Here is a 24,123-nt window from a genome sequence, read left to right as displayed (position 1 = left end):
CACTGTGTCCACATTCCTCTCTTTTCCTTTTTAAAAATTTATTAGTTTTTCATATAATATATCCCCTTATATAGTAAAATTTCCCCTCCCTCTACACCCCTGAGTCCGCTGCTCTGCTCCCCTCTCCACCAGACCCACTCTTCTTCCATTTCCCTTCAGAAAAGTGTAGATCTTTCAGGAATATCAACCAAACATGACATAACAGCCAACAAAAAGACTAGGCCCAGACCCTCATAATCAAGGCGGCATGAGACAACACAGTAGAAGTGTCTCGAGATCATGCAAAAGACTCAGAAATACCTCCCTCCCATACCCACTGTTAGGAGTCCTACAAAACATCAAGCTACATAACCGTAATATATATGCAGAGGACATGGCATGGCACAGACCCGTGGAGGCTACATGATTCCTGCTTCAGGCTCTGGGAGCCCCTATAAGCCCTGCTTATTTTATTTCTTGGGTTGTGTTCTTCTGGTGTCCTTCTTTCTGTTTGGGAAATTTCAACTATGATAGTTTTGCAAATATTTTCTGGGCCTAAGGGATGGAGTTGCTCATTGCTTGAATTTCTAAAAGTCTTATTATTAAAAGCCCAGAACCAGTTATTGTGGTAAATGAGAGATCAGAGAGACAAAGGAACAAACTCCTGCTAAGTCTCACTTAGACAACTCAAAGAATCCTCTGAGTCTTCAGACAAAAGGGGTTCAGTGGAAAAGGGCTTCAGCCTAGTTCCTACCTCCTCACACTTTATATACCTTTCTCCACCCAGCTGTATTACTGCCTTCCTGGTGCTGGTTTGAAAGGCATGTGATTCCCAAGTACTGGGATATAAGGGTGTGCCTGGCATTGTTTCTCACCCAAACTCAGTCATTTCATGTAATACTGCGTGGCTTTGAACTCACAGAGATCAAGATGGATATTTGCCTTCTAACAGCTAGGATTATAGTGTGTGCCAACACTGTCTAGCCTCTATGTTTAATCTAGTGGTACAACAAAATATCACCACAATTCCTTTTCCTTCTAGTCATATTATTCCTAGGTTTAGTCTTTTCATAGTGTTGCAAATTTCATGAATTTTATGATTTAGGAATTTTTAGATTTAACATTATCTTTGACTAGTACATCCATTTCTTCTAACGTATATTCAATGCCTGAGATTCTCTCTTGCACCTCTTCTATTTTTTTTGTTGAAGCTTGCCTCAGTAGTTCCTGTTGGCTAGCCTAACTTTCATTTCCAGAATTCCTTCAACTTGTGCTTTTCAATTGCTTCCATTTCCATTATCAGATCATTTAAATAACACATCTCAGCTGGGCTTAGAGGAATATGCTGTGATTTTAGGAATTTTGAGACAACAGGAGTTCAATCTCTCTGAGTTTGAAGTCTGAGGTCAGCTTGGTTCAAATAGTGAGTTCCAAGACAGCCATGTCTATGCAGAGGAATCCTGTCTCAAAAAAATTCCAAAAAGAAAAGGCACATCTACAATTATAGAACTTTTCCTTTATAATCTGACTGGACACTGACTGGTTTTTAACAAATCAGGTTTGTTATCTTTTGTTATCTGTACTCACATGAAGAGAACTATATTAGTAATGCAAATAAGAAGCAAAGTAGAGAGTATATTTACAATGGGTTAGAAAGCCATTGAATCCTTTGACAAGGACTTTTATCACCTTCATGTGATAGGAGCAAGAAGGAGTAATCTGGCAGCTTCACCTACATTTTAATGTCATATTTGCAAGCTGGAGAGTAGTACATTGAATAGTCCTGCTCCTCTTGAGTACCCAAGTTTGGTTTCTTGCACCCACATCAGATTGCTCAGAACTATCTGTATTTCCAGGTCCAGGAAATCTGATAAATTCTATGGGCCTGCTAGGGTACTAGATATACAAATGGTGAAAAGACATATATATTCCATATTTTAGAAAAGACTTCTTCATGTATATGTTATTTTCAAAGGGAATGAAGTTTAATTTAGATGTGTAAGTTTTGCCAGTGTGTATATCAAGAGGTTGTCAGGTACCAATGGAGTTCATAAGAGAGGGTCTGATTCCCAGTGCCTGTAGTTAGAGATTGTTGTGAGCTGTCTTCTGGGTGCTGGGGATCAAATTCAGGCCCTGTGAATACATAGTCAGTACTCTAGGTATTGATCCATCTATTCAGCCCCATGAATATGTCATTATATGTGAATGGATGATCCTGATTTCATCTTTACCTGTGCTTTGAACAACCACAAGAAATACAAGGTTAATGGCTTCTAAAACTATCTTAGACATGGTTCTTAAAGAAGTTTCCAAGCCCAAATCTCCAGAAAATGAGGGAAGAATACAAAAAATGATCAGGAGTGCAATTGACGATACAAGTCTAAAAAGTGTTTGATTGCTGGACCAAAGCCACAAAACTTGAGTTTGGCTTCAATGCCAAAAATGAGGAGCAATGTGAGCCCACAAGGACAATTGTCAGATGTACCCATGCTGAAGTTTATACCTCCTCTAAGGAGAGGAGAGGAAATCACAGGCATTGAAACTGACTTGTCTGAATGGGATGGTATTCTGTTTTCTTGATGCTTGTAAAACTTTTAGTTAGGATCCCTGAATGGTGATGATTCCAGATGGCATCTGGCTTGTCAGGAGATCCTGAGACGTAAACAGAAGTCACTGGAAGGTAGGGCAATCAGGCATTTATAAAGGGCTGTAGAGTATGGAGGAAGTGTTAGGGAGGGAGCTTCCATCATGAAAGCTCAGGATCAAATGACAAGAGAGGAATGCTTGGGGTGTACCTGAGGACCAGCTGGCTTCTATTGTGCTTTCTGTATCTACTCAGCTGGGGTGAATCAGTGCACTCCAGGTCTTCCAATCTCTCCTGTTTTTGACAATCACATGTAGCTGTCAGTGACAATTTCCTTCGGTCCCCAACCTTGTGGCCCTCAATTGGGCCTTAAAGCTCCTCAGTCCCCACCCTGTCAATCCCTGTAACCTCCATTCCTGGTAGGAATAAGGATATTATAAAGAGACACTTACATTTCTCCCTTTGGCTAACAACTAGAGAAACTGCAGACCCCAAGAAATTCTAATTTCACTGGGCATCTCATTGTGGGAAAAGACTTGAATCCTCCAGATGAGAATGCAGGAGGGTTTTAAAGATGGGCAAAATTAATGACATGGCTTCATTAGATTACTTAGTTTTGCATATCTTTTACCTTCTATCTAAACCTCTTAAGACACCAAGGATGAATTAGTTTTCTTATATTTACTTTATTGTTCCAAATTAGTCAATTTGAATAAATACCATGTTTTAAATTTTCATTAATTATTTGCTTTTTTCCCTTTTCTTTTTTGTGAAGAATAGTATTACTATGATTGGCTGGGTTGGAACTCCCACTATAGACTAGGCTGTCCTAGGAAATCAGAGAGATCTGTTCTCCTTGCCTTCAGAGTGCATGCAATATAAATGGGCATGTCACTCACTGGATAACATGGGTCATTTAATTGGCTTACTGAGGATAAATGGTTGAGCCTGCCCAGTTAGAGTAGTCAGAGCACAGGTTCTGGGATCTCCAGAAATTGAAGAAGATTCCTATAAAATGTAGCCTTCCTGCCTAAATGTCCCCTGTGTTCCAACTGTGAGAAATTTTATTTTTCTTTATTATTGAGTCTGTTATAACTCATCAATGACTTAGGAAGAGTTCTTTCCTTATTTTGCAGATGGTGAAACTCAGGCTCACAGAGATAAGTAGTTTTTGAATATAGTTAAATGTAACTGCTCTGGTTACTCATCCGTCATTCTAATTCCTCACTAAATGCAGTTGAAGCCACCTAACCCAGGCATGGTAGCACAGACCTGTAATCATGGTACTTAGAATGTGGAGGTAGGAATTTCTGGATTTCAAAATCATGTAAGATAAGAATGGTTATTGTGGTGTAGGAAGAGGACCACAGAACCAAGGGAGACTGTAATTGACTCAGGACAATGTCCATTGTCTTCTCTGCAGCTCCAGAAATTCAGGGCCATGGCACAAGCAATTGTTACCTGAGGTATTTAGCACCTTAAGTTTACTATTTTTGGTAATATTTTATATTCTTGATAATGTTTCCTGTCCAAGGCACCTAGATCACTTGGGGATAAGACTCTTATTGCTCATTAAATAGTGGAATTCTCCTGCAGGTAGGAGAATAAGCCTCAGGCAGGGATGAGCTCCCTATTTGCATATCCAATACAATGTGTTTATCCTTGAATCCCTATAAACACAACCAACAGAAATGGACTCAGCAGGTTTTATTCATATTATTTGTGCATACATATTCTGACATGCTTAACAAGAAAGAAATTAAAAAGGAAGACTATGAGGAGGGATAGAGGACAAGGAAGGGGGACATTGATTTACTACATATTAATTAAAATGTATAAAAATAAATTTTAAATAAATAAGTGGCCTAGGTAGAAAGCTTAACAGTTAAAAGTAGCACACAGGTTCCATTATACCTAACCATCTCCTGTAACTCTCTTCTGGCCTCTGCAAGTACTCTGCAAAGACTCCTGAAGACAAAACCCATATACATAAAATAAAATAAAGCTTAAAAATGAAATTCTCTGCAATGATGTCACAGCCTTGAGACAGACAGCAGGGAGGGCTAGTTAAAATGACCTCCTTCCCATCCTGCATGCTTGTGAGATATTCTAGGAAATCCACTTTCTACATACAAGGAGAGAGTCATTCTACCAATCCTGATCATGTAGAGAACCTTGAATAATACAATTGTTTTTTTTTTTCCATGCCTAAAGAGAAAGATGTGCTGGCTAACAGTGGTACTCATAAATGCAGTCTTCCTAGCTCCATTATTCTCTAAGTATTCGACTTTCCATGAAGACTACTCTTTTATTATTTAATTTGCCAACAGTTTGCTCTGAATTTCAGGAATAAAACACCTTAAGCATTGGAGCCATCATCCAGCTGTCTGATTGGAGAAAGGTCAATTATCTTGTTTGTGATCTAGTTCCTGCTTTTCTTTGCTGGTTGTCTGAAGTCCCTGTGACAACCAGGTAAAAAACACCTTCAGTTCACTTGATGTCAGTGTTAAGTCACACAAGAAACACTCTCCTTGTGTGTCTTTGATATATCTCTTTAGTTGTTAATATTTTGGGCACCCTTCTACCTCTGTGGCAGAGAATCACTCCACCCAACATAATACAGTGGTTGTATGAGCTATCTATCCACATTGTGTCCTGGAGGAAGAAAGGGAAGGGCCTATGGAGAGTAGGAAGAGAGCAGGGTCTGCTTTTACAGCCAAGGGCAAGTGCTATTGATATGCATATTTTTGCTGATCTACAAAACGTCTTTGTCTGGGGTGGAAAGGAGGGACAGGAACATTGTGCTGTGTTTATAAGTACATTGTAACCCCATGATAGGTGCTCTTGTCACTCAGGTCTCACTAGCCAATCAGGTCCTCCAGGTGACCTGCCAGTCACAAGTGGTGCAGGGTCCTTCCTGTTGTAACCCTCTTCAGACTTAGCTTTCAACAGGAGCTGGTGCTATTGGTTTTGTGTGCTGTGCTGTGAGTACTGCTTCAGGGAGCTGAGCAGAGATCATGGCAGAGCTGGAAAACCCTGATATGGTGAGTGATGGGCTGCTGTTTCCAGTGGGGTGGAGCAGATGGTGAGGTGTAGGATCCAGTGTGGTGGGTCCTCTCTGGATCTGGGTGAGAACCTGCCGGCAGAATCTGGGTCCTATGAGGTCCCATGTGATACTTGAAGCTTTCTGGACCCTGGGGCAAGCCTCTGAATAACTTTGCTCTGTGGGCTGAATCTGCTTGCAGAATTGGAAGTAGGAAATTGTGCTTAAAAACATCTTGAAGCCAGGCAGTGGTGGCGCATACCTTTAATCCCAGCACTTGGGAGGCAGAGCCATGTGGATCTCTGTGAGTTCGAGGCCAGCCTGGTCTACAGAGCAAGATCCAGGGCAGGCACCAAAACTGCACAGAGAAATCCTGTCTCAAACAACAACAAAAACAAAAACCCAAAACCAAAAAAATAAATAAATAACAATTTATGAATTTCAACATGCTTTTTGAGCACCCAAGGAAATCAGGTTTCTAAACTTGGAGAGTAACTTCTAGTACCATATAGAAGTTTAGTATTTTGCATTTAATTTTTACATGTAAGACCGTTGATAGTTAATTTTGTGAGGAGTTATAAAAGGCATCTCATGCATTGGGTAGCACTCCACTACTAAGGTGTGATGTAGATGAGTAGAGTTGGTGATTTAAATGATTTATTAATGCTCAGGAGATAGTAAGTCTCAAAAAATAGAACTTATTGGAGGGAAGAGTCCCTCTAAAACACCCCGAAGATAAATATACACTAGACAGGTCTATTAGAGAGTAGGACAGTAGGATACACATTTGTTCATCAGAATTATCCAGACATTTGGCTCCAAAACATCACAAAGGGTCTACTGCTGATACATAACCAGTCACTAGGCCCAAACCTTTATCAAAGAATGAGATTATAAAAAGCTGCTTATTGAGGCATGACAGTGTCACAAACAACTTTAAGGCTTGGTGTGCCATCAAGTTCCAGTTTTCTTCTAGAGAAAAGCATAGTTCTGCCAGATGGGCAATATGACAACAGGTGACAATTATTTGAAAAGAAAAACACTGTTGTGTTAAGGACTGGCCTGATCAAGCAAGGCTTTCATTTAGGCCCTCAGTCAAGGAGGAGGAACATTCTTGGGAGAGCTAGTTATGACATGGGGCCTAGGCCTTGGGAGCTTTCCCTAAGTGCCTGATTTATTGACAAAAAACAGAACTCTATCCCTAAAATCAGGAATATGGTAGGGTGAACCAAAGCTTTTATGGTGGGGTTGCTTCAGATCCCACAGGGAACTATGGTTATCAGTCCCAAGAGCATTTGTTGGCTTACTCAGCAATGTTCTTGAGATTCCTTGTGTTCCCTTTTATGGCATTGTTTGATTAACCTCTTCCTGAGTCTATCCCATTGTATGATAGTTTCTGCTGACTTCATAGAAGTCATCCATTCCCTTACATTCTCTCCTTAGAAGTCGTATACAAGATTATATTTTTCTAAGAAGCTTACATGACATGCAACATAGCTCGTTTAATACCTCCCCAACCTAGCCCTTATCTTTTCTACCTTCCACTTTTCCCATCTATCTCATTCCCTGTCAGGTTCACCACGGCACAATGTCACTAAAGAATCACCTGCTGTCTCAGGTATCCGGTATATTGAAGAAATAATTCTGGGAATATTTTTGCTGTCTAACTTACCCATTTGCCCAAATGTCTAGACTTGCAAGTTGCCTGTCTCTATTTAAATTGTTCAAAGTACAATCTGGAGCATGAAGCTAAAAGATACAAGGATAACAGCATATTATGAATGCAAAATGTGTCAGGGCTGTCTTGTCTTTGAGCATTTGCCAGAGATACTATTATTAAAGGTATTTTTCTTTATTAATATCCAAAGTGTGATTTCTTTCTTGAAAATAATTGTAGGACAGCTGCATTTTCATTCTGTTAGACAAATGTTTCTGAGAGAAGCTCTCTTACCCTGACTCCAGTGGTCTTTTTTTTTCTAGTCTGTTGCTCTCCAGGCAAGAACTAGCTGGCCTCTATACTATACCTTCAAATTTCTAAATTAAATGACTGTACCACCTCAGAGTTTATAATCATCCATTTGAGTCATGTAGTTGAATATTCAGTGCAGTCACAGGGAAAGGTTTCATATGTGGAGCATTGCTTTTGACTTCAGACCAAATAGAAGCAATTGTGTACACTGCAGGGGGAATCAGGGTAGGCAATCAGCTACTGGGGTTACTCTTATGAAAAAGGACCTGACTGTGGGAGCAGGAGTTATTTTGTAATTTCCAAGCATGTTTTAATTCATGTCACAAGAATGATCACAGACCAAATTGCATGGGTGTAGAGTTTGGGAAGGTTATCTTGAGCCACTGAATATTGAATTTGCAATTAGGCAAGTCTCCTATGCAGATATATTCAATCTTGCTTGACATAGTTATATCAGCTCAAGGTTTGAAAAATGGGCCATTGACTGTAACTCTTTGTGTCAAGTTATAGATCTCAGCAGCCAACATATGCATATGGGTAACATCAATCTATTGCATATTAATGACATCCCCTCTACTGGGAAGGGCCTATTGTTTTTCAAAATCAATATAGCAGAAATTTTTATCTTAAAAATACATTATTTTTATCAATTTAAAAATCACTTATTGGTATCATTGTTAATACTTTTTTTTAGTACATTACTGTTCTTATTTCTATTTGTTTCTATTCTCCAATGTTGCTAGGTAATCAAAAGTTTCATTCCTTTTCTCTCAAGTGATGTTGATTATTGATTTCTGTGTAGAGCAATATCTCCTTTAGTTTAGGTTTACCTCATTCTATGTAAGTGAGAATTGCATTGAATACCTAGTCCTGCTGCCCAGTGTTTAGAAAAAAGTCCTGCAACTCCTTCCATTCTGGGCCTTGACTTCAGTGAGAAGGAAAAATATACCAGTTAATACCAGTTAATAAGGGAACTCCAATCTCTCTGGCTTTTAGTGGAGACTTACAAATGAAGGGGACCTGTGTAAGAATTGAGTTCATTGACCAACTTTGAAGCTGTTGGAGTCACGGTGCAGAAAGGGAGAGGCAGTATGGGGATTGACAGATTTCCTACTTCAGCAGTACTTGAGATTAGCAGTGTGGAATTAGGTAATCAATTTTAGATGTTCCATAAAAGTCCTGATTGGCCATTTCTTGGGATCCACAGACAAGGGCAATCAAGAATCTGGATAAAGGACTCACCTTATCATTAAACCAAATTAGTATAGTTATAATAGTTCAGTCAAAATAGATGTGGGTAAAATGTTGTGGCCATGCCTAATGGGACTATTTTTTTTTCTCAGGTTTTATATGTACACCCAGAGATAAAAGGTTTGAGAAATCTATCATGTGCTCTAATATAAATACCTAGGCTGTGGAGCTCATGGCCAAAAAAAATCTGTTTCAACTTTTCAAAAATAATTTAGAGATCATAATTGCATCATATCCATATTCTCTTTCCAGCCTCCAAACCATACCATGACCACTCATTGTTTTCTAATTCATGGCACATTTTTTGCCTGGCTTTTTAAAAACAGTTATGCAATAACAACAGTTACTATGTGAATATGACCTTTGTTTGGCTACATGATTTCTCAGCTATGAGGCAATGGGGTGGCTGCACTGAACATTGAGTGTATAATGGATTGTGCACACACAGGAACCTGTGCTTTAGGTGAGGAACAGGATATATTCTAGGAGAGTAGAAGAATGTCTACAAAAGACAGAAACTCTCTAGACTAGGTTCCTGTCTGCTGGGCTGAAAGGGTAGATCTTGAAGGACTGTGTTCTCTCTCTGAGTCATTTGATCTCTGATTACGCAGGAAGTGAGCTGCTAACATTCTGAAGTCCAGCTGGGTGGCCCTAGACAGTGAGGACCTCTAAGAATGCTTTGCAATCAGTAGTAAGAATGGAAGATAGCTTGCAGATTCTTTCCTGGATTATCCTCTTCTTCTCCTGTAATGAGTTGTAAGGAAGACCACAAGCTATGCCATGGTGAATATAGGATATTCATAGAAGTTGTGTTGAGCTGTTATTTCTGATGGTATTTGGATGGACTATGAGCCAGACTGTGGTTCTGTTGGTACATGTAATGACCTGGGAAGTGGTCCTTGTACTTAAAGCCTCAAAGTGAATGAATTTTATGGGTAGGGAGGACTACAGTCCTGGCAGGGAGGATATGATGCACACATGGGCACTGCTTTTGGAGTGCAGTCGGAAGACAGATTGGAAAACTGAAGGTCTGATTTCTAGAAGTTTTGAATATTGCATTCCACTTTCAGGTTTGTCTTATAAATATTTCCAATAGTTTAGAAAATGATAGAAAGATAGTGATGTGAACTGTCTCTCAGCAATAAGTGATTAGAATGCTTTTAACTTTCTGCTACCACCAGCTGCAATACTGGATTTAGTAAAGTTTAGTTTGAAGGGATAAAGGGAGTTTCTGAGCTGCAGAAGTCTCTCCAGCGAGCATGGTGTTGGCCAGGTAGATAGGGTAGAATCCACATCTTGTGTCATAATTCATGTGACAGAAAGCAGATTTGAAATTATTGTTATAGTTTTTTTTTGGAATTGAGCATCAGCGGGGCTGGGTTTACCTGAAACCACAAGGAGGCAGCAAGAGATCACCTCCTTCTGCATGGAGAGCTCTAGAGCATTGGGCTTCTGTCTTTGTAAGAAATATCAGGAGCTTGAGGGTCAAAAACAACTGTTCAAAGGTTATTTTGAGTTAATATTTTGTTGTAGTTCTAAAATCTGTGCTTATTTAATTTCTATACACATAGAATCATGATTAGCTGGGTAAGATTGGTCAAGATCACACTTGTTGGAAAAGTTTTCTTTGGTCTTTTGATTAATAGTTGACTATATTTTCCTTCCTTTCTCCTTGGAATTTTCTCTCTATCCTGTTTATTATTGTACAAATATTGAAACCCATTATTGATTGTTATAGCATTGTAGTAAGTATTGAAGTATTGAAGTGTGTGTACTATTTTTCATAACTCCACTGATCATTCTGAGTTTTCCATTGTGAATATAGCTTTGTAATCAGCTTTCCTGCTATAAATTGTTGGGCACTGTTATTGGATTGTGTTCATTTTATGCTGCAGATTTAGCATAAATAACATCTTAGTTTTGATTCATCATGTTCCCAAGGATCATTTAGTTGCCTCTTTATTGAATTAGGGTTTGTTGTTCTTGTTGCTAATCTGTGAAAGACTTTTGGTTTATGGGATAAAGTCTTATGTGTCTTGACAGGTGGCTCAGTGAGTATTCTTCTTGGGGATGACCTGAGTTCAGATACCTACACTCAAGTTGGGAGGCTTATAACTCTACTATTCCACATCCAGGGGATCTGATACCCTCTTACTTTGTATGTTACCTGTATACATATGGAAGACATTATCTCTGATGCACAAATATATACAAAAAATAGTGACAAACAACTTGTTTTCAGAAGTGCTTGTGACTTATAAAGCAAGTAGCGAAAAACAAGTTGCTGTAGGTATACACTGAATCTTTGAAAATCTGTTATCTTGCATTTGGCTTGGAAAAGATTTAATTTTCTCAATCTGATGCAGGCTTACCACCAATCATCAGTCATAGGAAACAAATTTTGTCCAACTGGTCATAACAATTATCCTTTTCTTTATTATAAGAGAATGAGATCCTTTTAATAATCAGAACTATTTTCTACAAAGTTAAAACATCAGAAAACTTTAAGCAAATTGCTCTAATTTGGTGGAACAACTCTTAAAGCCCTATTCATTTTCTATTATTGTCAAAGTACAGAACTGGAGTGTGGGGGGTGAATGCTGGCCAGTGAGTTCTTGTGGTTTAATTTTGATTAGAATGTTGTCGTCCTTGTTTAAGGGACTATAATATATATTTGTAGGTCTGTCTTTGTGTCTTGTTTTGTCAGTGATTCCATCTATGTTATTGATATTATTAATTGTAATTATTCCAATTATATTGTTATTTCCTGGAAAATGATGGAGCTCTACCAATTTTATATTTAGTACACTTAGTATGTTATGAGTTCCTTGAGTTTTGTTGGTTTGGGAAGTTTTTGAGGAGATACAGTTTTAGTTTTCTCTTCTTGATCTGAGATGCTTGCCTTTCCTCATTTCCAGGCATATCTGTGTTTTCCAGTTGTTGTTGTATTCATGGTTTGTGTTTTTGCTGCTTAAGTGACTGACATGATTCATACCTTGGCTTTGGATCTTTAAAACCTTCTTGTATATTATTATGTCTTTTTCCTAATTAACCTCAGGCGTCAGCATGACATAGCCTAGAGCCATCTGAGGGAACATCAATTGAGGGTGTGCCTAGATCAGACTATCTGATGGCTGTGTCTGAGAGAGATTGAGTTGATTATGATTGATGTCTGAAATCTCTTCCACTGAGTTGTCAGTATCTCTAAGCATGTGGGCCTGGGCTGGATAAGAGAGTGAGCTGTGCAGGGGACAGTGACAAAGCAAGAGAGAAAACCAGGAAACACTGTTTCTCTGTGTTTTCCCTTTAGGTATTAGTGTGAGTTTCTATCTTAAGCTCCCACAAGGCGTCAATGTGACCTATGGGTATCAACCAGATACTCCTGTTCATTACCCGAGTTACATTTGGTTAGAGAATTTAATCACAGCAACAGAGAAGAAAATTGGCACAAAAATAGTACCTTAAATGTAATTTTCTTGCTTCAAAGGATTTGAAATTCTTAGGCCAACCCTCACTACCCTGAATGAAATTGTTTTGTCATTTTTTTATCTAGCCTTTGGAGGTCAATGACTCATGGCAGTTTACTCCCAGTTTCCAAGTGCTGTGGATATATGCCATTTACTCCTACAAATCATAAAACATTAGTGTTAGATCAGAAGAGCTAGGTTTACTGCTTCTTGTAGAGTTAGAAATGGAAGTGAGTCAGCCAATGAGAACTACATAGTAGAATCTGCAGAGACTGAAGGCATTTGTTCACATCCATTGATCCATTCACAGAATTGAGGGTGGATGACATGTGGGATTTAAATACTCAACAAGTGTGGAGTAATGGTAATCAAGATTGGCTGCTTGTCAGGATTGCAAGAAGAGCTTATTCCAGCTTACTCAACACCATCTGAGTTACTCTGAGTCATAGTAGTTAGGAGATTAGTCCTAGAAAATGGAATTTTAATAAAAATGCTATAATGTAGATATTTGTAATTTGCAGCTCTAGAGAGTTGCACAAAAGGAGGAACTTTCAACATGGCACCATGTGAAATCTCCACATAGTGATCATTTGCTAGTGCATGCATTCTGTGTATTTTAAAATATAAGGACTTCCCTGTCACCTGCCTATACTAATGGATGGTATTATAATTTTTATCCATTTTCAATTGCCTACTTTGTCCTGTGGCAAAGGCATTTAGCTAATGTTTAGTACTTGGTAAGTTTCAAATTGGTGTTAGCAGCTGCATAGACCAGCAGATATAGTGTATTTGGGTAATCATAGCCACTACTGTTTTAGACACATTTATTTTAAGTGATAAATTCTATCTCCCTACTCATTAAGTTGACCTAAGATGGTTCAGTTGTAAACCTGAGTTAGTTCCTGTATGTTTGAAAAACAATCACACAACACAGTATATTTGCACTGACTTTAGGTGCCAGCAATGATTTGATTTAATTTTATTACTTTTTTGCTTTGTGTTTTTTCTTTATTTAGTAATTTTTTAAAATAAATTTTACACACCAACCTCAGATGCCCCTCTTATCCCTCCTCCTGCCACCTCTTGCCTTTTCCCCAACTGACCCTTCATTCCCTCCAAAAAAGTAAGGCCTCTCATGAGGAGTCACTACAGCTTGGTATATTCAGTTGAGGTAGTCCCAAGCCACTCTCCCTTTTATCAAGTCTGTGCAAGCTGTCCCTCCATAGGTAGTAAGCTCCAAACATGCACTTCATGCACCGGGGATAGTTCATGATCCCACAGACTGCAGCCCCTTAAACAGATCAAGTTACCCAACTGTCACACTTATGCAGAGGGACTAATCCAGTGCCATGCAGGCTCCACAGCTGTTGGTCTAAAGTTCATGAGTTCCCACTAGTTTTCTTTGGTTGTCTTTGTAGATTTCTCCATCGTGATCTCGATGGCCCTAGATCATAGAATCCCTCCTCTCTCCCTTCAAATGGACTTCTGGGGCTTTGCCTGGTCCTTGGTTGTGGATCTCTCCATGTACTTCCATCAGATACTGGATGAATGTTCTATGATGACAGTTAGGGTATTCACCATTCCTCTTACTAGTGTAGGCCAGTTCAGGCACCTTCTCCACTATTGTTAGTAGTCTAATCTGGGGTGATCCTTTTGGGCTCCTGGGAATATCTCTAGCAAAATGATCATCCCTTATCCCATAATGTCTCCCTTTATTAAGATATCTCTTTTATTGCTTTCCCACTTTGTCCTTACACTAGCTCAACCATCCATTTTCTCATGTTCTCATCTACCATTCCCTGCCCTCTATTTCCCCATTCTCAGTTTATTCATGTCGCTCTCCTTTGTTTTTGTTCCCAAGGTGATCCATATATCCCTCTTAGTAATATAGCACTATTAAAGAGAAGGCCCTTCTCAGCATTTGAAGCCTACAAAGGTACTGTAAGGGTAAGACTCCATCCATCTAAGTTTTCTATTTTTGGAAGGAATAGGCAGCATGATTTCTAACCCCCAAAAGCAACTTTATACAGAACCTCTTGTAACTGTTGTCCAAGTATTGTAGCATCCATCACAACTTAGAAGCCAACTTTGGGGAGTTTACCAGTGTTGAACTGGTTCTGGAAACCAGAAAGATACAATATTTATAGGTCATAGATTCTTCCTCTGTGGTTTCAGTTCAGCACTGTTGTACCCAAATATGTTTGGCAGATTCAGAAACCCAGTGAAGAGAATGAGAGAGTTCATGCATGAAGCTAGGAAAATGAAACAAGTGTTGTATTTTTAAATGATAGGATGCTGCAATACCCAAGCTATGAGATATCTGCCTTGGGGAGCTGCATACAGGGAGTGAAAGTAGCAAAAGAGAGACAAGCTTGCAAATTTTCAGGGATCTAGACATCTCAGCCCTTTGAGAATGAAGCCCCATCTGTCAGAGACAGAGATACAGGATTTGCTTTTTCCCTGCTGAGTTTTAGCAGTCCTAGTTTTAGTCCAACCTTCCCTCACTGTGTCCACATCCCATTCCTTCTTATTTTTTTTAAAAAATTATTCTTCTCTTATAAAATACATCCCAGCTGCAGTTTCCTGAAACTGCCCCAGAGGTCCAACCTTTATAACAGCACTCAGTACTCAAAGGGAAACAAACAGCATTGTGAAGCTATGACTTTCCTGTCTGAGGGTTATTAGGGAAAGTAAGAACACTCTCATACTCTCTTGATGGTTTCTTTTCTTTATTCTCTCATGTTGTTCTCTCTTATTCATCTGTCCTATCATGTCTTTTTACAATTTGCATATCCAAACAAACTCTTTCAGGCACTAAAAGTCATAAAAAAGTTGCATTCATAGGTAAAACATGACTGAAAACAGAGACATCCTGACATCTCTCATGTAATATATCTAAGTAGCCTTTTATGAGCAAGAAAGGGGCTGTGTGCAAGCTTCTCATTATCCAAGAAGACCTGTAGCTTCTCAAAACTAGGGTTTCAAGTCAGAGCAATCTTTGGTTGGACACTAAAGAACTCTGATCCACCTTGTACCCCATATCTCGCAGGCACAACAAGTGTGGTTCTAAAGTTTTGTGTCTTGCTTGTTGTCCAAGTCCCACCACTGGGAGCCTTATGTGGTTATAGAAGATGGTTGATTCAGCCTCTGTATTCTTTATTACAAGGAATCCTCACTGAGGTCACCCTTATAGGTTCTAGGAAGTTTGCAGTGTACTGTTTCCATATCCCCTGCAGAAAGCTCCCCTATTCCAGTCAACTCTCCCTGTCTTTCCCCCCATCCCTTCCTTACTCACCTGACTCCTCCTGTCATCATCCCCACCTGCCTCCAGTGCACCCACTAAATCTATTCTATTTCCTCTTCTCAGGAAGACCCATGCATTTTTCCAAGAGCCATTCTTCTTACTTAGCCTGTCTGCACCTATGAATTCTACTGTATTTACTGTGACTGTACTTTACTTAATTACTAATACCCACTTATAAGTGAGTATATACCATGTTTGTCTATGTGATTCCGGGTTTCCTTACTCAGAATAATAAAGAAGTCAAGAAATTAGACAATAACAAACCAAGCAATCCAATTATCATGGGGTGAACCTCTAAACAGAATTCTCAGTAGAGATATCTACAGTGGCTGAGAAACACTTGAAGAAATGTTCATTATCCTTAGTCATCAAGGAAATGCTTACCAAAACTACTTTGAGATTTCACCTTACAGCCATTAGAATGGTTAAGATCATTAACACAAGTGACAGTTATTGCTGGCAAGCATCTGGAACAAGGAGATACATTGCTGTTCCAAGTGCAAACCTATACAGCCACTGTGGAAATCAAAATGCAATCCTGAGAAAATTTGGTATCAATCTACCTCAACACCCAGCTATACCACTCTTGGGCATATACTTAAAAGGTGCTCCTCCCTTCTACCACAAAGACACTTGCTCAACTATGTTCACAATGGCTTTATTTGTTATAGCCAGAAATTCTTATGTCTGTGAGAGATTGTGTTGATTGATGACTGATATGGGAAGACACTACCATGTAGGGTGGCAATATCCCTAACAAAAGTGTCCTGGGCTAGAAAAGGGAGCTATGTGAGCATGAGACAGTGACTAGGCAAGAGAGAAAACTGGGAAACAATCTTTGCCCATGAGTTTTACCTTTAATTGTTAGCTTGAGTTTCTATCCTAAGCCCCCAAAATGATGGAGTATGAACTGACACCATCAGCCAGATAAACACATTCATTGCCTGAGATGTTTTTGGTTAGAGAATTTAATCTTAGCAGGATAAAGGAAAGTTAAAACAAAAAAAATGTAACAACAAAAGTGATTTTGTTGCTAGGCAGATCACAGGAATATTGCCTTTTGATGATATCAGGACTTTAGGTGGCAAAACCATAGAAAGTTGTACACAGTACTCAATTGTCTGGTCTTTAGGACCAGGACAATGGGAATGTAAAGATTAATGGCAGAAAATGGAGATTCAAATCATAGGATTTCAGTTATAAGTAGATAGACTCCATTAAAAAATAAGCTAATGGTCATTTATATGATATTTTGGCTCAAAAATTTTTCTTATTCTGCCTATGCCCTGGAAATTTAGCAAGACAGAATTAAAAAGTAATTTCTAATTCCTTACATGGAATCTGAATCTTTTGGATGGTTATTACTGATGACTCATTCAGGTATAAAATGAAAAGAAAACGTGGGGCAGAAATAAATGAAAATGAAAAGGTAGGTTCAAATGGCAGTCAAGTGCTGAAACAGGCAGGAAATTTCAAAGAGTTTATAACCATTATAGGGATTTTTGCTATAGAATGGAAGCCTAGCAAAGTGCCCTAAGGGTAAGACTCCATCCTGTTAAACCTTCAATTGTGAAGGAATAAGCAAAGTCATTCCTAGTCTCAGGAAGCATCTCCATGTAGCATGAATCTTAAAAGTTCTTATTAATAAAAACAAACCTGGGGCCAGGTATTGGTGTGAATACTGGAAGATCAGAGAAACAGAACAAGATATAGCTACCTCACCTTGCCAATTCCTCAGCTGATCCTGTTTCCTCAGACGTTAAGCCTCTCAGTCCTCATCCAGAATGGGTCTCACCTGAACTGTGCTGCTCAAAAGCCTAAATACTTAACCAACTCTAGTTCCTGGTCCTCATGCCTTAAATACCTTTCTGTTTTCTGCCATAATTTCATGGTATTGAAGGCTCACTTCTTGGGATTAAAGTTGTGAGTCACTATGCCTAGCTGTTTAAAGTGTGGCCTTGAACTCAGAGAGATCCAGATGGATTTTTTTGCCCCTGGAATGCTAGGATTAAAGGTGTGAGTGCCACCATTTTATGGTCTCTATGTCTGTCTAGTGGCTGTTCTCTTCTGTGACCCCAGACAAGTTTATTAGGATGCACAATATACTGGGGAACATATTATCACCACATCTCCATATGGTGCATCCATGGCTCAAGCATGTTAGTGTCCATCCCAATTAAGAAATCAAACTTTGCTGGATCCCCCATAGTGTGCTGGTCCTGCAAACAAGAAAGAATTAATATTTAAGGTCATGATTTCATAGTCTGTGTTTATAGTTCAGCATTGTTGTAGGCATTTATGTTTGGCAGAAGCAGAAACTCAGTAAGGAGACTGTAAGAGTTCATTGCATGAAGCTGTGAGGATTGAAGCTTGATATTGTTGGTTGTTTCTTTTTTAAAATTCTTTACTCTTTATGGGGCCTGCCACCAAGTTCTCAAAAAATCACACACATGGAATCTTATTCTTTCTTCTAAATGATCAGGCTTAGCTTGGCTTATTTATTGACAGTTTTCTTAACTTAAATGATCTCATCTAACTTTTGTCTGTAGGCTTTTGTCTTCCTCTATTTTATATCTCTCTTTATTTGTTATTTTGTGGCTTGCTGCCTAGTGGGGTGGCTGGCCCCTGGTGTCCTCTACTTTTCTTTCTCCTTCTTCCTTTTTCCTCCCAGATTTCTCCTCCTATTTGTTCTCTCAGCCTGCTGGCCCTACCTATACTTTCCTGCCAAGCTATTGGCCATTCAGCTCTTTATTAGACTGATGAAGTGTTTTAGACAGGCTATGGAAGTATCACAGCATCACAGAGTTAAATAAATGCAACATAAAAGAATACATCAAAACTTTGTATCATTAAAACAAATGTTCCACAGTATAAACAAATATAACACACCTTAAAATAATATTCCACAACATTCTGGGTTCCCTTTTATGACCACAAGCTGGTGAGATACCTAAGCTATGAGACATCTTCTATGGAGACCTCACTGCATATAGGGAGTTGAAGTTAACAAAGAGATATATGAGAAGTTGCAGAGACAGGGCCATGTAAGTCCTTTGAAAGTGAAGCACCATGCACCTCAGACAGTGCTATGTGATTTGATGTTTGTCCTGCTATGCTTCAGTCTTGCCTTGGGTCCAATCTTCCCTAATTGTGTCTCCATTTCTGTGTTTTGGAATGTGAATGGTACTGTGTGCCATTGTATGCTGGAAAGATGGAACTTGGTTCTTTGATTTTACAAGATGTGACTGTCAAGAGATTGTCTTGAGTGTCAGAAGAGACTTTGGACATTTGAACAGTGTATGGGCTCTTGCAGACTATGAGGATTATTGAAGTGACTAAATGCGTTTTCTACATAGATGATCCTGAGCCTATAATGACTTGGGTTAGAATATAGTTGATTGAATGAAAAATCTCCCAGATACTATGATGTATTTGGACATGTGTCTCTTCTTGGTGACTTTCTTTCTATTGCATGGGAAGTCTTTACTAAGGGGAGGTTTTCTGGATGAAATTCTTCACTGGACATGTGGTATTCATCTCGATAGTCTCAGCAAATTTCCCATTGTTTGTGTCTACTGTATTGTGATTGAAACAAGTCAACCAGATTCCTTATATTGTCATGCTTTCACTACCATTATAGACTCTATCTCTAAATTAAGTAAGATACAATAGAAGTAATTTGTATTCAGTGCTAATGCAGTTTGGTAGTATGCCCTGTTAATTTTTTGGTTATTTTTAAGACAAGGTTTGTCTGTGTAGCCCTGGCTGTCCTGAAAGGAACTCTGTACACCATGCTGACTTCTAACACAGAGATTCCCCCTGACTCTGGATCCCAAGTCTTGGGATTAAAGGTGGCCCAGTATTCCTGGCATTTTTTTTATACGATTGAATGAGCCTGGGATGTACATTTTTGTACATGTCAAGCATAGGCTGTTGTATTGAACTTCACCCATATTTTGAACTTTAAATTTTGGCAGAAGGTGTCATTCTCTTTCTCAGGATGGCATGTATTCATGACATTAATACTACCTGAGCCTTATGAGTTATTGGATTGCAGGTGCATGACCTGCTTCCTGCCTGTTTTGTATTTTGAATTTTTAAATGAATATGAATAATTTTTGATATGCACAGATATGCACCACATGGGTACCTGGTCCTCACAGTAATTAAAAGATGGTCCCAGAAACCCTGAACTTAGACTAATGGATAGTTCTGACCCCCATGGAAGTACTGGCAATTGAGCCCACCTATGTGCAAGACCAGCAAAAGCTCTTTATTACTTGGTCATCTCTTCTACCCTGTGTTAATTGGGTTATTGATGATCAACATTCACATAGCTAATGTTTTCATCTGTCCATTTGTAACTATTACAATATGCAGTACATTTTAGTAAAATCTTATTGATGGTACAGTTTGAATTGTACCACTTCAGGTTTCTGGAAGAAGAATACAGAACTGGTGTGAATACATAACTCTTTGTAGGAACTTCAAAAAAACCTCTGAGTTCTTTCTATCTTTTTTCTTTGTTTGATTTTTAACATGGGAGGCAGGGTCTTAATATGTTCTCCTGGACAAGATTGCAAGACTAGCCTTCAACTCAGAGACACCTGCCTTTGCATACTGAGTGCTGAGGTTAAAGGTGTGAGCCACTACACCCAGCTTGTCCATCTTATTTTTCTCTTTTAGCTAGTAATTGTTCATACAATTTCTCTCATGTGTTTTCTGTACTGTTGATTTGTTTCCTTGTTTTACAATGGTTGTTAGTATGCATTTCTCTTGCATGATGATAGCCCATTCAAAGGGTAGAGAAATGAGAGAGGTGACCCTCCTAATCAGTTTTCTTCTAAAGTGACATTGTGATTACATTATCATGTCTATGTCATGAAGTAAGTGTGGGGAGTACCAAAATTATATAAATATACCATCAAAGAGGTATATATTTACAATGTTGTCAGTGTCATACTTTCTTTTTTGCACATGTATGGGATATTTTAGAATGCAGTGACCTATGATGATGTGCATGTTGGCTTTACTTGTGAAGAGTGGTCTTTGCTGGATCCTTCCCAGAAGAATCTCTACAAAGATGTAATGCTGGAGACCTACAGGAACCTCAATATTATAGGTAAGATGAAATTTTCCTTTATGTTTTCAAATAAAGGGACAACTGTTCCTTGGTTATTGATGTTGTTCTCTAACTTAATTAAAAAAGAAGAATAAGGTGAATAACTGTATCACGGTTCTAATGTTCACTGAAGATAGTGACTTAAATTTTGCACAGTTTTCAACAATATGTTATACCCTTTCTGGTACTCTATTTTAGGATACAATTGGGAATACTATGATATTGAAGAACATTGTGAAAGTTCTAGAAGACATGAAAGGTAATTTTTATGTGCAATCTGATATAAATGTGCCTCTCAAGAAATTGTAATGTGTCCTGGAAGTTTTAAACAAAAGCATCAGTGTAACTAAGAACCACTTAAAGTGCATTGATGATCATTAAATTCCCACAAAACCATAAACCTCAATTTTAGGGAGGTGAATTGCATTTGGAAGGCATTCTTTAAGAGGAAAGACAAGGAAACAATGCCTCAAGAGATGTGAACATTTGAATTATAGCACCATAAGAGAGATGCTATAGAACTGCCGATCCATTTATTTCATCCTACTTATATTACAATTATACTCAGTGAAGAGGTGATAAGGATACCTCCAAAACAATCAAGTAAGCAAAGAGTCCATACTAAAGCTGCTGGTATTGCTCTTATACTTGTTGTGACTGTGCTGTTTAGTTAGAGTGGCAGTTAGTGTTAAGAGTCAATGGAAATTGTCATGGAGAAACCTTAATCCCTATACCACAAGTCTTGAGGACAGAAAGTCAAACTGAATTCAATGTGGAAATCTTTTATTTGTTATTCTTTCTTTACTATTTATATCATATGTCACTCTACATACAAGCCATATGGGCATAGGGATATGGAAACACATAACATACCTCTCTCTCAGAGCAGTTAGAAGATAAGTAGCAGTCCCCACATTGAATATAATTGTTAAAATTCATTCAAGTATACAAGAAATTGTTTTTTTCTAGCTTCATTGTTAATACACCAAAAGACTGATGCTATAGAAACTTCCTGAGATCTAGGACTATGTAAATATCATATGAGTGTAAACATAGTGATAAAAACCTTAAGATCTGATTCCTTTTTACAGTTGGAACAAATTGTAAAATTAATTCTTACAGATGTAAATATTTTACATGTGCCAATTATCCTTGTAGGCATGAAAGAAGCCAAACTGTAGAGCAACCTTCTGTATATATTCAATGTGGTCAAGACTTTGCATACAATTGTCAACTTCAAAGGCATAAAAGATCACATACTGGAGAGAAACCCTATGAATGTAATCCATATGGTAAAGCCTATGCTCATCACAGTAATCTTCAAATTCATAAAAGAACACATATTGGAGAGAAATCCTATGAATGTAATCAATGTGGCAAAGCCTTTACTTATCACAGTCATCTTCAAGTACATAAAAGAACACATACTGGAGAGAAACCCTATGAATGTAATCAATGTGGTAAAGCCTTTGCAAGTTATAGTGATCTTGAAATGCACAAAAGAACACATACTGGAGAGAAACCCTATGAGTGTATTCTGTGTGGTAAAGCTTTTGCACATCGCAGTCATCTTCAAAGCCGTGAACGAACACATACTGGAGAGAAATCCTATGAATGTAATGAATGTGGTAAAACCTTTGTTTACCACAATGCTCTTCAGTTACATAAAAGAAGGCATACTGGAAAGAAACCCTATGAATGTAATGAATGTGGTAAAATCTTTGTTTACCACAGTGCTCTTCAGTTACATAAAAGAAAGCACACTGGAGAGAAACCCTATGAATGTAATCAGTGTGGTAAAGCATTTCCTTATCTCAATAGTCTTCAAGTACATGAAAGAATACATACTGGAGAGAAACCCTATGAATGTAATCAATGTGGTAAAGCCTTTGCATGTCAAAGTAGTCTTCAAAGGCATAAAAGAACACATACTGGGGAGAAACCCTATGAATGTAATCAGTGTGGTAAAGCCTTTACTCATCACAATGCTCTTCAAGTGCATAAAAGAATACATACTGGAGAGAAACCTTATGAATGTAGTCAATGTGGTAAAGCCTTTGCATGTCAAACTGGTCTTCAAAGGCATAAAAGAACACATACTGGAGAGAAACCCTATGAATGTAATCAGTGTAGTAAAGCCTTTACACAACACAGTAATCTTCAAAGGCATGAAAGAACACATACTGGAGAGAAATTCTATGAATATAATGTGTGGTAAAGCCTTTGTACAACACAGTCATTTTCAAAGTCATAAAAGAACACATACTGGAAAAAAAAACCCTATGAATGTAATGAATGTGTTAAAGCCTTTTCTTATCTCAGTAGTCTTCAAGTACATAAAAGAATACATACTGGAGAGAAAAATCTATCATTGTAATCAATGTGGTAAAGCCTTTCCTAAACACAGTAATCTTCTAGTATATAAAAGGCCACATACTGGAGAGAAACTGTATGAATGTAATGAATGTAGTAAAGCCTTTGCTGATCACAGTTATCTTAAAGTACATAAAAGAACACATACTGGAGAGAATCCCTATGAATATAATGAATGTGGTAAAGCCTTTGATGATCATAGTTATCATAAAGTACATAAAAGAACACATGCTAGAGAGAATCCCTATAAATGTAATTTAAAAAAGCCTTTTCATGTCACAATGATCTTCAAAGGCATACAAGAACACATACTGACAGAAACCCTATGAATGTAATCAATGTGGTGAAGCCTTTGTATGTCACAATGATCTTCAGAGGAATGAAAGAACACATACTGGGAGAATCCCTATGAATGTAATTAGTGTGGTAAAGCATTTGTGTATCATAGACATCTTCAAAGGCATAAAAGAACACATACTTGAGAGAAACCCTATGACTAATCATTGTGGTAATGCATCACAGGAATCTTCATGTGCATAAAAGAATGCATACTCTAGAGAGACCCTATGAGTGTAATCTGTGATAAAGCCTTTGCCTGTCAAAGTAATCTTTATGTGCATAAAATAATGCATACTGGAAAGAAACACTGTGAGTGTATTCATTGTTATCAAACCTTTTCCTATCACAGTCATCTTCAAATACATAAAAGAATACATACTGGAGAGAAATCCTATGAATATTATCTGTGGAAAACCTGTGTACAATACAGCCATCTTCAAAGTCATGAAAAAGTACATACTGGAGAGAAAACCTATGAATGTAATCAATGTGGTAAAGCCTTTCCATGTCACAGAAGTCTTCAAATGCATAAAGAAAACATACTGGAGAAAAACTCTGTGAATGTAAACAATGTGGTAAGGAACACATACTGGAAAGAAATACTATGAATATAATCACTGTGGTAAAGTCTAGTCACAACACAGAGTAACCTTATAACTATAAAATTTCTAGGGTGTGATTGGTCTTTTAGA

The 24,123-nt window shown here is 38.2% G+C and overlaps 1 protein-coding gene across 1 annotated transcript; it reads left to right on the top strand.

Moving 5' to 3' along the window:
• Window positions 1-22,092: 22,092 nt before the first annotated feature.
• On the top strand, window positions 22,093-23,606 carry LOC143269394 (uncharacterized). The gene has a single exon (XM_076554509.1). The coding sequence runs from the start codon at window positions 22,212-22,214 to the stop codon at window positions 22,935-22,937; it is 726 nt and encodes a 241-aa protein (XP_076410624.1). The 5' UTR covers window positions 22,093-22,211; the 3' UTR covers window positions 22,938-23,606.
• The last annotated feature ends 517 nt before the right edge of the window (window positions 23,607-24,123 follow it).

The sequence above is a fragment of the Peromyscus maniculatus genome, chromosome 18, assembly GCF_049852395.1.
Source record: "Peromyscus maniculatus bairdii isolate BWxNUB_F1_BW_parent chromosome 18, HU_Pman_BW_mat_3.1, whole genome shotgun sequence".
NCBI classification, from domain to species: domain Eukaryota; kingdom Metazoa; phylum Chordata; class Mammalia; order Rodentia; family Cricetidae; genus Peromyscus; species Peromyscus maniculatus.
This window is presented reverse-complemented; position numbering and strand designations above follow the sequence as displayed.

Excerpts from the sequence above, each read along its gene's own strand:
- LOC143269394 (XM_076554509.1), top strand. The coding sequence starts at position 22,212 with ATGCACAAAAGAACACATACTGGAGAGAAACCCTATGAGTGTATTCTG.